General features: G+C 38.4%; 1 protein-coding gene across 4 annotated transcripts in view; it reads right to left on the bottom strand.

Moving 5' to 3' along the window:
• The window catches only part of CKAP5 (cytoskeleton associated protein 5), a 109,784-nt gene that overhangs the window by 59,777 nt on the left and 31,940 nt on the right, over nt 1–18,067 (bottom strand). For all 4 annotated transcript variants that reach the window (XM_049714372.1, XM_004264070.3, XM_049714370.1 and 1 more), the window contains exons 2-8: nt 11,904–11,997; nt 11,222–11,415; nt 8,635–8,841; nt 4,613–4,784; nt 3,558–3,690; nt 3,057–3,157; nt 1,119–1,232 (exon numbers count right to left, since the gene is read on the bottom strand). In XM_049714372.1, the coding sequence (XP_049570329.1) occupies nt 1,119–1,232; nt 3,057–3,157; nt 3,558–3,690; nt 4,613–4,784; nt 8,635–8,841; nt 11,222–11,415; nt 11,904–11,960 (978 nt within the window). In that variant the 5' untranslated portion in view covers nt 11,961–11,997. The remainder of the gene's footprint in view (nt 1–1,118; nt 1,233–3,056; nt 3,158–3,557; nt 3,691–4,612; nt 4,785–8,634; nt 8,842–11,221; nt 11,416–11,903; nt 11,998–18,067) is intronic.

Below are 18,067 nucleotides of genomic sequence, written 5' to 3'. Positions count from 1 at the left end.
TCTTATATACACATATAATTAAAGAGTAACCTCCTCCCCCCACCATGCTAATCCTCTGCAATTTCAGGCTGAAGAAGCAAACAAAACATTTTCATCCTTGCTATATTCAAGAAAATGTCTTCAGGGACTTCCCTGGTGGTGCAGTGGTTAAGAATCTGCCTGCCAAGGCAGGGGACATGGGTTCGAGCCCTGTTCTGGGAAGATCCCACATGCTGCGGAGCAACTAAGCCTGTGTGCCACAACTACTGAGCCTGCACTCTAAAGCCCATGAGCCACAACTACTGAGCCTGTGTGCCACAACTACTGAAGCCCGTGTGCCTAGAGTCTGCGCTCTATACAACAAGAGAAGCCACTGCAATGAGAATCCTGTGCACTGCAATGAAGAGTAGCCCCCGCTGGCCACAAACTAGAGAAAGTCCACACGCAGCAACGAAGACTCAACGCAGCCACAAATAAATTAATTAAATGAGTAAATTAAAAAAAAAAAGTTTGTTATTAAGCTCTATAACTACATCCACAATTGTCTGATCTATACTTTCAGACTTTATGAAAAGTCAGTACATACAAAAATATACACCCCAGCATTCAACTTGTTTGGACCTAAGCAATAACAAAGGAGTATTTCCTAAAATATTTCTTTCTTATTTAGTACTTACCTGCTTTATAATTGACCACATATCCCCAGATCCTGTACTTTACATGCTGATATAATACAAGGTGGTATCCCTCGCTATCTAATGAAAAACACTCTTCATATTTAATATTTGTCCCATTAAATAGAGCCAATTTAAAAAGCTCATTCTGTAGAATTATAAAACTAGAATATCTGGTTCTAGATCAGCAAGATTCTCTATTTCTTGACATTTGTACAAGCTACCAAACAGCATATTTAAAGTCAAAGTGATAATAAACAAAGATTGAAAACCAATCCCTCTAAACTAGCCTAGGACAGTCATTTTAAATAACCCTTAAAAAAATGTATGCCTATAATTCAAAAACCATCAATAGTGTTCCCTAAATGGCAATGCAACTGTGGTAAAAAAAGATTGACTGATGAAGAAAAACTCAATGGCCTGGTCTGCTGTTGGGATACCAATGCTGAAACTCCTCACATTTACCTTCTTCAAAGCTTTTACTAAATCTGCATAATCGCCTGCTTCCAGTTTGGGGTTTTTCACTAGTACTTCTACAGCTTCCAGGGCTTCTTTTCTTTCTTGCCATTTTTTTGCCTCCTACAAGACACAATATGAGTCACTTGTAGAACAGAAAATAAGAGCGCAAAATAAAAGTCTATTTCTTGCATGCTACTAATTCAAAGATACATATTTTTTGTTTTCAGAAACTTTCTAAAGCTAGTCAGAAATCAAAATTACAAAACTGTGTAGCCAATCAGAATGTTTTGCTCATATACATAAAATTTTGTTCATATATTAAAAGTATTTTTGTAACATTTCATAACCCTAATGTTCTACAATAAGTAAACAGAATGAAATGCCATAGACTTTTCCTTCTCATTTTCTGGGTAAACTTTAAGCAAGTGTTAAACAGAAAACATTAATAGAAAGCATTTCTAGCATATCTCACAGCGGCACATCTACAGGAGAGAGGAATTTCCATATTGATAACATTAGAAAGACCAGAAAAGAACAAACATATAACCAACAACCAATACTGTTCTAATCCTGGATATTAGTTTTCCAGATTGTAGGTATAATGCTAATTTTTTGTTTTGTGTATATAAAGTAAAATATGCTTCACTAGAATTCGAATACCCACTGTTGGAGAGAACTGGGGATAAAAACAAGATGACAAACCCATCACCCTGAAGGAATTACAATTCAATTCAATTTCTCAAATATTTATTTGTTAATCAGAAGATAACAGGATACTCAAGGAGCTGATAGCAGAGGTAGGATGATCTTCAATAAGTAACTATCAGGTCATGACGACTGTGACAGGAGAAGTACAAGCTGCTTTGGTAATACAACAAGAGGACTTAGCCCAGTTTAGGCTTTCAGGTACAATCTCCCCCAAGAAGTGATACTTAAGGTGGGATCTAGACGATGAAGAGTTATTATGAGGTAAATGGGGGGAGAAGAATGTTATAGGCAGAAAGAACAGCATATTAAGGCCTAGAGTTTAGGGGGGAAAAAAAGTTTGGCACATTTGATGCCAGGAGAAATTCAGTATGACTGGAGCATGGAGAGTGAGAGGAATTAGAGATGTGGCTGGAAGGTAAGTGGGGACCTCAAAGGTACCATAAATCACACCTCAATGGCTACAGTATGATTTCAGACATCATCTTAAAACCCATGGAAGCCATTGAAGGATTTTAATGAGGCAATACTATGGGAAGATTTCCATTTTCAAAAATGACACCTCTAATTATATTGTGAAATATGATGGGAAGGAGGCAAGAGCAGACAGGGTATCTTGTAAGAAGATTATAGCAGCATACAAGGCAAGAGCTGATGGTAGTGGCTGGGATAAAACTTTCTCAATTGGGGATAATTTTGTCTCTTGGGGTACATTTGGCAAAGTCTGGAGACATTTTTGACTGTCATGACTTGGAGGAATGGTATTACTAATATCTGATCGGTAAAGGCCAGTGATGCTGCTAAACATACAACAACGCCCATGCAATTCCCCAAGCAAAGAAATATCTGGCAAAAAAATGTCAACAGTGCCAAGGTCAAGAAAGCCTGGGGTAGGGGGAAAAAAAAAAAAGAAGTAACCCTGGGGTAGAGAAAGAAATCCTGGGGATGGAGAAAGGGGGATGAATTTGAGAGATATTTAAAGGTAAAAACCAGACAGACAATGAGGAAAAGATATAAGTCAAGAATAATGTTCAGGTTTCTGGCAAGAAGTAAAAAGAAGGACTAAAGTAGGTACATATACAAAGTAGTATGGGAACAAAGAAGAAACAACTGACTCACTTTATTAGGGAAGATACGGGGTGGAAGAGGGTGCCAGGAAAAGGGCTCAGAAGAGCACTCTAATTATATTCAAGTAATTATTTAAAATGAAATAAACGAAAGAAGTCTACCATTACTTACAATTTTGTCATAAAAGTCTTTGGGAAGTTTGGAAAGAATTTCTACTGCTTCCAAAAGCTCATAAGCATCTATCTGTGGTACCTCATCACCATCGTCACCACCTTCCAGGAGGAAAACAAAACAAAACAAAACAACCCTTAAAAATGGATGAAATGGGGACTTCCCTGGAAGTCCAGTGGTTAAGACTCGGCCTTCCAATGCAGGGGGTGGGCATGGGTTCAATCCCTGGTCGGGGAGCTAATATCCTGCATGCCACACAGTGTGGCCAAAAAAAAAAAAAAAAGAAATAGTTTACTTATTAAACAGTTATCAGCTGTCCTTTCACACCCCTGATGAAATCTTGATACAGGAGGGATCAGAATTATTAATCCTACAAACCATAGGATTGTATGTATTTTATTAAACAGCAATCCTATAAAATGCACCTCGTGAACACAGGTTACTGTGACAGGGCCAGTTCTTGCTAATTTTTATAGAAACCAGCGTTGAAAAGTGGCTTACCTCCCTCAGCATCTCCACCAGCAGACTGCTGCTGTTCCAATTTAGCTTCTAGTTCTTGCTGGGAACGCAAAAACCTACTTGGTTTAGGAGCACCTGTTGGCAGTTTGACCCATTCTTCTTCTAGTTCTTTCAACTGCAAATATCATAAAATATTTTAAAAACATATCTATATCTCTGCCATTAGAGAATATATTTATATTTACTAATAGATCAGAACCCAATTTCTTATTTATGTGGCTCTAATAAGGCAAACAAGAAAAGATAAATTTAAATTGTGCACATTTTGTAGTATGAGTCAAATTGATGTATATCTACTATACTGAAGATATATGACTAAGCACTTAGAAGAATAAAATCCACTTTTTAAGACACTCTCATTACTTCATGAATTCACATATATTTGCAACAAATAATGTCTCTAAAACCAACTGAAATGTAAAAAATAGAATGCATTTTGTCTAAACAGATATTAAGTCCTGCCACCCAAAAGTATTATAAAAGGATCTTATAGGACTTCCCTGGTGGCATAGTGGTTAAGAATCTGCCTGCCAACGCAGGTGACACAGGTTCCAGCCCTGGTCCGGGAAGATCCCACACGCCGCGGGGCCACAACTACTGAGCCTGCACTCTAGAGCCCGTGAGCCACAACTAATGAGCCTGCACTCTAGAGCCTGTGAGCCACAACTACTGAAGCCCGCGTGCCTAGAGCCCGTGCTCTGTAATAAGAGAAACCACCGCAAAAAGAAGCCTGTGCACCGCAACAAAGACCCAACACAGCCAAAGATAAATAAATAAATAAAGTAATTAATAATTAAAAAAAGGATCTTATAAACTGCTATAGATTCATCACTTACCTACTGGCATCGGTGAATGCATAGTATTTAATTTAAGAGGACATAGTAACCGTAGAAACAGGTATGCTCAGAAAAAAATGATTTCAAAATTAAGAATGAAAAATAATTATTTGTAAGGACAGAATATCAACAACAATGACAGGAAGGAAATATCTTCATATTAACCTTATACAAAGACAACCAAAAAACTTTGTGCCTCACCTGGACAGAGTTTATACTTTGTAATGGGGGTCTCAGAGCATCTCGAATCCATCTATAAATCTCCACAGCAATTAGTTTGGCTTCATCTCGAACAGCCTTCTCTCGAGACTCAAAGAGTTTTGGCAACACTTTGATAATTGGCTTCAGTAAGATGATTTTGGAACCAAATTCACTAGAAGTAAAAATTGGAAAAAAAACTGTCACCATGCAATATGCTTTGGTAAAGTGTTAGCCTGAATTCACTCAAACATAGTTCTGTATCTATATATAATAGAGACATATAGGTTGAGTTTTTTTAGGGAAGAAGAAAAAAAAACTTATAACAACATCTGTATTTAGATGCCATTCTTCCAAGAATATTATTTAATGTTCAGAGCCCAAAATAATATTACCATTTAAAAACTTTCTAGGTAACCAGTCTAGGAATTACTCAAATCTAAAATGGATCAACACTTGTGTAACATCTTAAATACATATGTATGTACATTAAGTTTAAAATAGAAAAAAATCAATTTATAAATAATTAGATGAGTGAAATTGACTTTTTAATAAGCTTGCTTATTTATTTATTTATTTAGCCTGCGCCGGGTCTTAGTTGCAGCACACGGGATCTTCGGTGCCACATGCGGGATCTTTAGTTGCAGCATGTGGACTTCGTAGTTGCGATATGCGGACTCAGTTGTGGCATGCATGCGGGATCTAGTTCCCCAACCAGAGTTCGAACCTAGGCTCCCTACATTGGAAGCATGGAGTCTTACCCATTGGATCACCAGGGAAGTCCCTTAATAAGCTTTTATTAGCTCTTCTATGTAATTACGGGGATTCACTCCACTTGATAGATCACCAATCCTGGCAGTGTGTCTTTCTTTCCTGACTCGAAGCTATCACACTATAACTTCAGGCAACTGAAATCTCTCTTTGCTTCAGTTTTCCATGGGTAAAACAGTTGCATTCTGACTTCTTAAAAAGGCAGTATAGGGCTTCCCTGGTGGCACAGTGGTTGAGAGTACACCTGCCGATGCAGGGGATGCGGGTTCGTGCCCCAATCCGGGAAGATCCCACATGCCACGGAGCGGCTGGGCCCGTGAGCCATGGCCACTGAGCCTGCATGTCCGGAGCCTGTGCTCCGCAACGGGAGAGGCCACAACAGTGAAAGGCCCCCGTACCGCAAAAAAAAAAAAAAAAAGGCAGTATAGGGACTTCCCTGGTGGCACAATGGTTAAGAATCTGCTTGCCAATGCAGGGGACGCAGGTCTGAGCCCTGGTCCAGGAAGATCTCACATGCCGCAGAGCAACTAAGCCCGTGCACCACAACTACTGAGCCCGCATGCCACAACTACTGAAGCCCGCGAGCCTAGAGCCCGTGCTCCGCAACAAGAGAAGCCACCAAAATGAGAAGCCCTCGCACCAACGAAGAGTAGCCCGTTTACAGCAACTAAAGCCCGTACGCAGCAACAAAGACCCAACGCAGCCAAAAATAAAATAAAAATACATTTATAAAAAACTAAAATAAAAAGGCAGTATATTTAACATTATATATCTGTCACATATCATATTTTTAAGTTCCCAACTTAAAAATATAGCTTTCTGATTCACTGCTAACATTTCTGAATAACAAATTCTGGAGCAAGAGAGATTCAGTTATGAAAGAAGATTGACACTCTGTAGTAGGATCCATATATACTATTTATCTATTATCTAATGTACACAAATGCAACAAAATGTTTCAGTAATAGCTACTGACACACTCTAACAGGTTAAAGGAGACTGAAAATACTTTCCCTAGAAAGTGATATTTAACAAGACACCAGTTTGTGTAAATGGTTCAAATATAGCCATCATAGCATGAAAATAAACCAGATGATCTTCAATATTTCCTTTAAAATCTTCTATTTTAATAGAAAAAAAAATTCTAACTTGGTTCAGCAGACCTTTAAGACTAAAGGAAAAATAAGAACTTATAGCGACGATAAACCATTCTGTTTAGGAATACTCATCACAGTGTCTGAAGAACCTAACATTTGGGATCTCTTAAACTTCCTTTACATTACTACTGTTTCATCTGATTTTTGTTTATTTGTTTCACTATCCTGGCCTAGTTCTGAAAGATATTTTTTAAAAAAACAGATGGAGCAGGTCCAAATGGAAAATAGATACCTTAACAATACAAAACCTAATCTTGATATCACACATATTACTATAGAGGGGAAAAGTTCTAAAAGCTTGTTTTAGGGGCCACAGATCATTTTTGGTCTCCTGAAGCTACCACTAACATAGATAGCTTGAGGAAGCTCTGGAACCAAGGACTGAACAGTTCCTGAAGGTCCCAGAGAGCTATCTAGTAGTTTTACTATAGATTCTGAGATGCCTTAGGACAAATAAAGAACCATACAAGGATGGGACTAAACAACATCATCTATAAGGAAGACATAAAAGACAATATACCTAACTTGTCCTTTTTCTACCCTTATTCTCCCAGTCAGCTTAAAAATGAAATAGCCAGAGTTCACAGAACTCCAGATTAGAAACTTGTAATTTTAAGGTAGAATATAGTATAATATATATTTTTATTAAGAAACTCATTACTAAGGACAGATCTATTAAGACAAGCACCGATTTGACAATGCAGTCAATTCACTAAATTTCTAAGACAACAGAATGAACACACTATTTACTACTAATAAAAATACATGCCTTCTACACTAGAATAGGCTAGGGATGAGGAAAATTTTATCACAAAAGAATCTAAGTGAAAGTCAAATTTTATATAAGAACATTATGAACCAAGCAAAAGACAAAGTTTACTGACATAAATTGAAGACAGTTTAACAAAATTTAAGAATTTTGATACTTTCATGTAAGATAAACACCAAAGGAAGCATATTCTCCAAGAAGTAGGTCATATACAAAATCACAAGAGAGGTGAGTTGGGATGATCTTCACACCCACAGGTCACACATTCAGGATTTCACTAGAGCGGCTTTCTAAAGTATCTCATGTGGAAGTATTGGGGACAGGATATCAGATTAGAAGGACTGCCAAATCAGAACAAACCAGTGTTTTGTCTAATTCAGATTTCCATAGAAAATTACAGCCACTTGTTCCTGAAAGAGATCCCATTCATGAAAAACTTCACTGCCAAACAACACTTAATTCTAGGGTTGAAAATAACTTATTACATAAGAGTAAAAGTTATTTTCTATTTCTGTTGCTATGCTTCTATTTAAAGGCATATAGCATTTACTTCTATTTTATTTTAAAAAGCACCTAAACAAAGGTTTACTTCAGCCAATGTTTCAAGGTACATAAATTTATGCCTGAGGATAACAAGAGAAACAGAGCTCCTTACCCTGAGGAGTGCTTTTCCATGAAAAAGTTAATTCATAATCTGAGAAAAGGTCAGAAATATCCCCCGCTCATCTTTATTAGAAAGAGATTTAGGGACTTCCCTGGTGGCGCAGTGGTTAAGAATTCACCTGCCAGTGCAGGGGACATGGGTTCAATCCCTGGTCCGGGAAGATCCCACGTGCCGCGGAGCAACTAAGCCCGTGCACCACAACTACCGAGCCTGCACTCTAGAGCCCATGAGCCACAACTACTGAGTCTATGTGCCACAACTACTGAAGCCCACGCACCTAGAGCCCGTGATCCACAGCAACAGAAGCCACCAAAATGCGAAGTCCACACACCACAATGAAGAGTAGCCCCCACTTGCCGCAACTAGAGAAAGCCCGCACGCAGCAACAAAGACCCAACACAGCCAAAAATAAATAAATAAATAAATTTACAAAAGAAAAAAAAGAAAGAGATTTAGATCAAATATGCAACACACTTAAAGGCTAAAATTACTGAATACAAAGTGTCACACTTGAGGAATGGCTTTAGCTTTTCCAGGTCACTTTTCTGGTTGGTATGGTCTGCCAAGTCAAGCCCAACAGCTTTCATTTCTGTTTAAACCAGGAACCCAAACTCAATTGAGATATTCTAGTTAACAGAACTAAAGCAAAAAGAAAAGGTTTTACCTTAAGGCTTTCCTCAGTGTCTCTATACAGGCCACTATGATCTTGGGGTTCTTATTGTCCAGGCCTTTCAGGAGCTCTTCTTGCACAGCCTCTCCTTTCTCAATCTCTATGTACATTAGACAAATCTCAATGCCTAGCTCCTTGGCTTTGGCCTTGGGTTGGTTGAACACTTTACTCACAACACCTGATACAACTTCCCCTGTGGTTCTGTAATATAGATTATAAACAACAACAACCATACACATAAAAACACACTTTAGTAGAAAGAGCCAGAAAAGGTCATGGAAAGTGGGGGAAACAAATACTTTTTTTAAAATGCTGAGAAATAAAGTAAATGAGACTCTAAAAACTTTATGTTCAAGTAAAACAGAAACAAACTCACACACTTAGAGAATGAACTTAGGGTTACTGCAGGGAAGGGATAGCCAGGGAGGTTGGGGTCGACATGTACACACTGCTGTATTTAAATAACCAACAAGGACCTACTGTATAGCACAGGGAACTCTGCTCAATGTTATATGGCAGCCTGGATGGGAGGTGAGTTTGGGGGAGAATGGATATATGTATATCAATGGCTGAGTCCCTCCGCTGTTCACCTGAAACTACCACAACATTGTTAATCGGCTATATTCCAGTATAAAATAAAAAGTTAAAAAAAATTATGTTCAAGAACATGAAAAAAAAAACTTATGCAAACCATAAGAGGTTAAGACATGTCACAACAGACAGTGACACAGAACCATAGTTTCTATTTACACATATAGGAAATTTAAACAAGAAAGCAAAAATCCCTTGAAATCTCACTACCCAGAGAAAACTACTTTCAACTTTATGGTATCCATCCTTCTAGACTTTTCTATATGCAGAGATAGACAGATACAGATACATTTTATAAAAATAAGATTACAGAGTTCTTACTTTTTTGGAAAATTTTTGAAAGTAATTTTAAACACTTTTTAGGACAAGAGAATTTCTTCACAGAGGGAATGGATATGTACCTTTAATAACAAAAGGCTGTTCCTGACTCCTTGGCAAGACTTTACAGTAGCTTTATTGCTTTGAGTTTCTTCTAAATTAAATAAAACCTGTACTACTGGAAAGGAGAGAAACTGAGTGGGTTGGAATTACATGCAGCATTTGTCAAAAAAGTTTCTAGTATCAGAAGAAAAATGAAATTAAAAAAGCAATGGTCTCACTGATGGCAAGGGGAACTCATTGATGCTGGTTAACAAAACTGTCAAATTAATGACTGTCCTTCTTGGTATAATTTTTGAGGTGAGTCAAGTACAGTCTGCCCTCCATATTGGTGGGTTCCTTATCCATGGGTTCCTCATCTGCAGATTCAACCAAACTTGTATCAAAAATATTTGGGAAAAAAAAAAAAAAAAAAAAAATTTGGGAAGGGCTTCCCTGGTGGCGCAGTGGTTGAGAGTCTGCCTGCCAATGCAGGGGACACGGGTTCGTGCCCCAGTCTGGGAAGATCCCACATGCCGCGGAGCGGCTGGGCCCGTGAGCCATGGCTGCTAAGCCTGCGCGTCTGGAGCCCATGCTCTGCAATGGGAGAGGCCACAACAGTGAGAAGCCCGCATAACGCAAAAAAAAAAAAAAATATTTGGGAAAAAAAATTCCAGAAAGTTCCAAAAAGCAAAACTTGAATTTGCCATGCAGCCAACAACTATTTACACATTATTTATATTGTAGTTACAATTATTTACACAGCATTTACATTGTGTTAGGTATTGAGAGTAACCTAGAAATGAGTTACAGTATACAGGAGAGTGTATGTAGGTTATATGCAAATACTAGGCCATTTTACGTGAGGGACTTGAGCTTCTGTAGATTTTCCTATCCTAGGGTGTAGGGGTGGGGACTTTTGTCCTGGAACCAATTCCCATGCAGATACCTAGGGATGTGTATATATATTTCTTGTGCAATTAGGTCAAGGGTCCCCATTGTTTTTTTGTTTTTTGTATGGAGGGCTCCTTTCAATGACATAAAGACTAGTATTAGAAAAGTCAGGTTTATCAGGTATGGGAGACTGGGGTGACTGGAAACCTCTATCATCCAATAAGCTGGGAGTTATAGAGGTTATTTAGTTCGCACTACCTCTCCTAAGAGATAAAAATGCCTAATGACCATAGGGAGAAAGATGTGATTCTAAGATCACCTAGCCTGGAACCATTGTAGAAAAAGATTTAAGTAATGCCCAAATGTTTTCAGTGAAATTTTGACGTCTTTGCTAACCACCTCAGTTTCTTCTAAAAGTTACAAAAGATTTTCCCCCTTGGAGTAATTCTCATACAAAAGCCTCAAAAGGAAAAGCACTTGCTCATCGAACTTTAAGGTAAAAACTCAAGATCTGATTTCCAATTTGCTCCTCTCTAAAGATCTCTTGTACCATTTAGACTTCTGAGAGCAGATAAAGACTGAAATGAAAAACAAGTGTCAAGGAGCTATGAAAGTTAAGAAATGAATATCCTCTAAAAGTGCTAATAACTAAGCACAGTGATCCATAAATATACATAAATTAATCCATGTAGCACGAGACAGGGGTTTTTACCAGAATAGTTGGAAAGAAACTACTTACTTTCCTGCTACATGGGCATTTTCAACATAAACAAGTGCAGCTTCTAATCCTTTCAACTGAACCACTGCATTGGAATCAGTCACAAATTTTTTGATCAATCCTAAAAATTTGGACCATTCTGGGCTCTTTTCATCCTTTATTTTCTGGAAGATCTTCAGGGCCTCTTCATACCCACTTAACCTTGCTTTCCACAGCTAAAAGAAAAGTATTTTGAAACAAAACAAAATTTAATGACATTATTATCTACCATTGGGGTTGGGGGGTGGAATGACTACCTTATACTAGGTAATTTGAACAAAGGACCCCAGACTAGAAACAAAAACGGAGTTTAAGAAATCCAGATAGCTTTTTTATTTTTAAAGATTAGCTAACAAACTTTTTCTTATAAGTGTTTAATATTTATGATATTCTGTCAAGGCCTTCTAGAATTCATAAACAGGCCACTATAAACGTATCCCACTTTGTATCCAAGTATTAGTCATTACTTCTTTGTAACATGACATTAAAGATGTAACAATTCAAACATGAGAAATTTTCCTGCTGAAACTGCCCAATCTCCAAAGTAGGCTGTTTCTCCAGTTGTATTGTGTAATCATCAGGCAGCTTTATACTACACTATACAGTATAACTGCTGACAAAACAAGCCAATGACACTGAAATTTGAGTTCCAGAAAAGTCTTACCTTGTGTTCACATTTCTGATCAACTGGCAGTTTCACCCACTCACTGTCATCTCCCATTGTGCTTCCAGTTTCTTCTTAGAATTAAGAGTAATTCCTGGTCAGACAAAAATCGGTATCTATTAACTCTAGCAACCAAGCTGTCTCTTAAAGACAAAAAGATTTTTCTGAGACTATTATTTTAGCATGTGTAAACCAACAAAAGTAAAAAATCTCATTCTTTGGTCAAATGCCCATTTAATTCCATTAATAGAACATTTAAAAAGTAAACGAAAAAAGTTAATAAAAATTCTAAATGAGGGATTCCCTGGTGGCGCAGTGGTTAAGAACCGCCTGCCAATGCAGGGGACACAGGTTCAAGCCCTGGTCCGGGAAGATCCCACATGCTGTGGAGCAACTAAGCCCGTGCGCCACAACTACTGAGCCTGCGCTCTAGAGCCCATAAGCCACAAATACTGAAGCCCGTGTGCCTAGAGCCTGTGCTCCACAACAACAGAAGCCACCGCAATGAGAAGCCCGCACACCGCAACAAAGACCCAACGTAGCCAAAAATAAATAAATTTATTTTTTAAAAAAACGTAATCTATGTTAGCTGTAGAAAATCTGGAAAGTATAGAAAATATATAAGGAAGGAAAGCATTAAAATACAATTTCACTATCAATTAGTAACCAAAATGAACACTGCAGTGTATCCACTTGAACCCTTCCAGATTTTTTTCAATGCACATGCAGTGTATAAATTATATGAAAAAGGGCTAATCCTCTTGTAATTTTTTTCTTACATCGTCACAAACATTTCCTCATATTTGAGAACATGATGTTTAAAGGCTGCACTACACTCCATTTTATGAATGTACCATAATTACCAAGCCTAACACTGGACATTTAAATTGTTTCAAGTTTTCCAATATTATAAATAACATAAAAGGGATCTTGCTTAATCTTTCCATCCCCAGTCCTGGTGTGACATAAAATATGTCTCAATAAATATTTGTCTAATGAATATATGCCTTGATAGTATCTGCTATGAGTCAGGCACTGTGCAAACTACTTTTTAAACATATTGATTCATTATACTAACAACAACTACACGAAAGAAAGACATTCTCCCCACTTTACACACTAGGCTCACAAAGATTCAGTAACTTGCCCAAAACAACAAAGCTAACAGGCCGTGAGATCACACTAAGATTCCAAGTCTATGCCTCTTCTTTACAACTTGTTGCCTCCCATTAAAATGTAGGAAATATCCCAGGGAAAGTTACTAGAGACTGAATTGTAAAAGTTTATTAGAGTAAGAGGAACTTTCATTAAGACTTCTCTTCAAAATCCCCAAGAGTCTGTGAAACAACAGCAGTGTGTTTTAGAGCAGGAGTCAAACCTTAATAGCAAATCTACAGGAACTCTAATACAGCAATAGTGAGAGATAAAATAGTACAACAGTTTGGAAAACAGTATGGCATTATTTAAATTGAAAATGCACATACTCCACTATCCAGCAACTCCATTCCTAGGTATATACCCTAGAAATTGATGCCAGCTGCACCAGAAGACCTGTATGAGAGTATTCATAGCAATGTTGTTCATAGAAAAGTCAAAAGTTGGAAACACTTTTTACAAGTTCATCAAAAAGAGAATGAATAAATAGTGGTATATTCACTGTGTAATATTATACAGCAACTAAAAGAACTGAAAGCATTGAAAGCAAGTACTCCAACAAGTACATGTACATGCATATTGATAGCAGCACTATTCACAATGGCCAAAAATCAGCCCAAATGTCTATCCATGGATGAATAAACAAACTGTGAAACATACATACGATGGACTATTACTCAGCTATAAATGGGAATGAAGTACTTACTGATACATGCTACAGCATGGATGAATTTCACAAACATGATGCTAAGTGAAGGAAGCCAAACACAAAAGGTTCTATATTATATGATTCCATTCATAGGAAATATCCAGAACAGATCAATCCATAGAGACAGATGGAGACTGGTGGTTGCCAGGGGTTGAGGAGAGAGGGGGAGAGAGTGGGAGTGGGGAGAAATTGCTTAATGGGTAAGGAGTCTTACTGTGATGTGATGGAAATGTTACTGTTTGGGAACTAGACAGAGATGGTGGTTGCACAACATTGTGAATGTACAAAATGCCATTGAATTGTTCACTTTAAAATGGTTAATTTTATGTTATATGAATTTCACCTCAATAAAAAAATATTTTTTTTTCAGTTCCTAGGTGACTGTAATATGCAACCTGGGTTAAAAACCTCTAATGTTACTTTCTTGGCACAAGTTTGAGCTGCAAAAGCAATCTTTCCTATCTGAGTTTCAAAAAGAAACAGTCAATGTAAGTTTTAAAAACATTTTCCAGCCAAGAGAATGTGAACAATAATATTCGATTGTTGGTATTGTGAATTCTCTGCAATACTTTTTTTTTCTTGTTGGTTGCTTTTCGAAACATGAAGAAAAAGGTTACCTAACCTAAACTGCCTCATATAAAATATTGATGTCAGCCTTTCTCAACTTCTGAGGTGGTCCACACTCTGTCTGTGGCATGTGTTTCTCCCAAGGCCACTCTCGCCTTCTGAGATGGCCCACACTCTGTCTGTGGAGTGTGTTTCTCTCTAAATAAATCCACTTCTTACCTATCACTTTGTCTCTCACTGAATTCTTTCTGTAATGGGACATCAAGAATCTGAGCTTCATTAAGTCCTGAAACCAGGTATACAGCAAAGTGAGAGACTGGTTCAAGATGGTGGAGAAGGACGTGCTCTCACTCCCTCTTGCGAGAGCACCGGCATCACAACTAACTGCTGAACAATCATCGACAGGAAGACACTGGAACTCACCAAAAAGATACCCCACATCCAAAGACAAAGGAGACGCCGCAATGAGACGGTAGGAGGGGCGCAATCACAATAAAATCAAATCCCACAACTGCTGGGTGGGTGACTCACAAACTGCAGAACACTTATACCACAGAAGTCCACCCACTGGAGTGAAGGTTCTGAGCCCCAGGTCAGGCTTCCCAAACTGGGGGTCCGGCAATGGAAGGAGGAATTCCTAGAGAATCAGACTTTGAAGGCTAGCGGGATTTGACTGCAGGACTTCAACAGGACTGGGGGAAACAGAGACTCCACTCTTGGAGGGCACACACAAAGTAGTGTGCGCATCAGGACCCAGGGGAAGGAGCAGTGACCCCACTGAAGATTGAACCAGACGTACCTGCTAGTGTTAGAGGGTCTCCTGCAGAGGCTGGGGGTGGCTGTGGCTCACCGTGGGGACAAGGACACTGGCAGCAGAAGTTCTGGGAGGTACTCTTTGGCGTGAGCCCTCCCAGAGTCTGCCATTAGCCCCACCAAAGAGCTGGGTAGGCTCCAGAGCTGGGTCACCTCAGTCCAAACAACCAACAGGGAGGGAACCCAGCCCCATGCATCAGCAGACAAGCGGATTAAAGTTTTATTGAGCTCTGCCCACCAGAGCAACACCCTGCTCAATCCACCACCAGTCCCTCCCATCAGGAAGCTTGCACAAGCCTCTTAGATAGCCTCATCCACCAGAGGGCAGACAGCAGAAGCAAGAAGAACTACACTTCTGCAGCCTGTGGAAGGAAAACCACATTCACAGCAAGACAGACAAAATAAAAAGAGAACTTTGTACCAGATGAAGGAACAAGATAAAACCCCAGAAAAACAACTAAATGAAGTGGAGATAAGCAACCTTTCAGAAAAAGAATTCAGAATAATGATAGTGAAGATGATCCAGGACCTCAGAAAAAGAATGGAGGCAAAGATCGAGAAGATGCAAGAAATGTTTAACAAAGACCTAATTAAAGAACAAACAAACAGAGATGAACAATACAATAACTGAAATGAAAACTACACTAGAAGGAATCAATAGCAGAATAACTGAGGCAGAAGAATGGATAAGTGACCTGGAAGACAGAATGGTGGAATTCACTGCCGTGGAAGAGAATAAAGAAAAAAGAATGAAAAGAAATGAAGACAGCCTAGGAGACCTCTGTGACAACATTAAACGCAACAACATTCACATTATAGGGGTTCCAAAAGGAGAAGAGAGAGAGAAAGGACCAGAGAAAATATTTGAAGAGATTATAGTCGAAAACTTCCCTAACATGGGAAAGGAAATAGCCACCCAAGTCCAGGAAGCGCAGAGAGTCCCAGGCAGGATAAACCCAAGGAGAAACAAGCCAAGACCCACAGTAATCAAATTGACAAAAATTAAAGACAAAGAAAAATTATTGAAAGCAACAAGGGAAAAACGACAAATAACATACAAGGGAGCTCCCATAAGGTTAACAGCTGATTTCTCAGTAGAAACTCTACAAGCCAGAAGGCAGTGGCACGATATATTTTAAATGATGAAAGGGAAGAACCTACAACCAACATTACTCTAACTGGCCAGGATCTCATTCAGATTCGATGGAGAAATCAAAAGCTTTACAGACAAGCAAAAGCTAAGAGAACCTATCCTTCTCAAACTCTTCCAAAATATAGCAGAGGGAGGACCACTCCCAAACTCCTTCTACGAGGCCACCATCACCTTGATACCAAAACCAGACAAGGATGTCACAAAGAAAGAAAACTACAGGCCAATATCACTGATGAACATAGATGCAAAAATCCTCAACAAAATACTAGCAAACAGAATCCAACAGCACATTAAAAGGATCATACACCATGATCAAGTGGGGTTTATTCCAGGAATGCAAGGATTCTTCAATATACACAAATCTATCAATGTGATAAACCATATTAACAAATTGAAGGAGAAAAACCATATGATCATCTCAATAGATGCAGAGAAAGCTTTTGACAAAATTCAACACCCATTTATGATAAAAACCCTGCAGAAAGTAGGCATAGAGGGAACTTTCCTCAACATAATAAAGGCCATATATGACAAGCCCACAGCAAACATCATCCTCAATGGTGAAAAACTGAAAGCATTTCCACTAAGATCAGGAACAAGACAAGGTTGCCCACTCTCACCACTATTATTCAACATTGTTTTGGAAGTTTTAGCCACAGCAATCAGAGAAGAAAAGGAAATAAAAGGAATCCAAATCGGAAAAGAAGAAGTAAAGCTGTCACTGTTTGCAGATGACATGATCCTATACATAGAGAACCCTAAAGATGCTACCAGAAAACTACTAGAGCTAATCAATGAATTTGGTAAAGTGGCAGGATACAAAATTAATGCACAGAAATCTCTGGCATTCCTATATACTAATGATGAAAAATCTGAAAGTGAAATCAAGAAAACACTCCCATTTACCACTGCAACAAAAAGAATAAAATATCTAGGAATAAACCTACCTAAGGAGACAAAAGACCTGTATGCAGAAAATTGTAAGACACTGATGAAAGAAATTAAAGATGATACAAATAGATGGAGAGATATACCATGTTCTTGGATTGGAAGAATCAACATTGTGAAAACGACTCTACTACCCAAAGCAATCTATAGATTCAATGCAATCCCTATCAAACTACCACTGGCATTTTTCACAGAACTAGAACAAAAAACTTCACAATTTGTATGGAAACACAAAAGACCCCGAATAGCCAAAGCAATCTTGAGAAGGAAAGAAGGAACTGGAGGAATCAGGCTCCCTGACTTCAGACTATACTACAAAGCTACAGTTATCAAGACGGTATGGTACTGGCACAAAAACAGAAAGATAGATCAATGGAACAGGATAGAAAGCCCAGAGATAAACCCATGCACATATGGACACCTTATCTTTGATAAAGGTGGCAGTAATGTACAATGGAGAAAGGACAGCCTCTTCAATAAGTGGTGCTGGGAAAACTGGACAGGTACATGTAAAAGTATGAGATTAGATCACTCCCTAACACCATACACAAAAATAAGCTCAAAATGGATTAAAGACCTAAATGTAAGGCCAGAAACTATCAAACTCTTAGAGGAAAACATAGGCAGAACACTCTATGACATAAATCACAGCAAGATCCTTTCTGACCCACCTCCTAGAGTAATGGAAATAAAAACAAAAATAAACAAATGGGACCTAATGAAACGTCAAAGCTTTTGCACAGCAAAGGAAACCATAAACAAGACCAAAAGACAACCCTCAGAATGGGAGAAAATATTTGCAAATGAAGCAACCGACAA

The sequence above is a fragment of the Orcinus orca genome, chromosome 8, assembly GCF_937001465.1.
Source record: "Orcinus orca chromosome 8, mOrcOrc1.1, whole genome shotgun sequence".
Classification (NCBI taxonomy): Eukaryota; Metazoa; Chordata; class Mammalia; order Artiodactyla; family Delphinidae; genus Orcinus; species Orcinus orca.
Note: the sequence above shows the minus strand (reverse complement) of the source record. Positions and strands in the feature narration are given on the sequence as shown.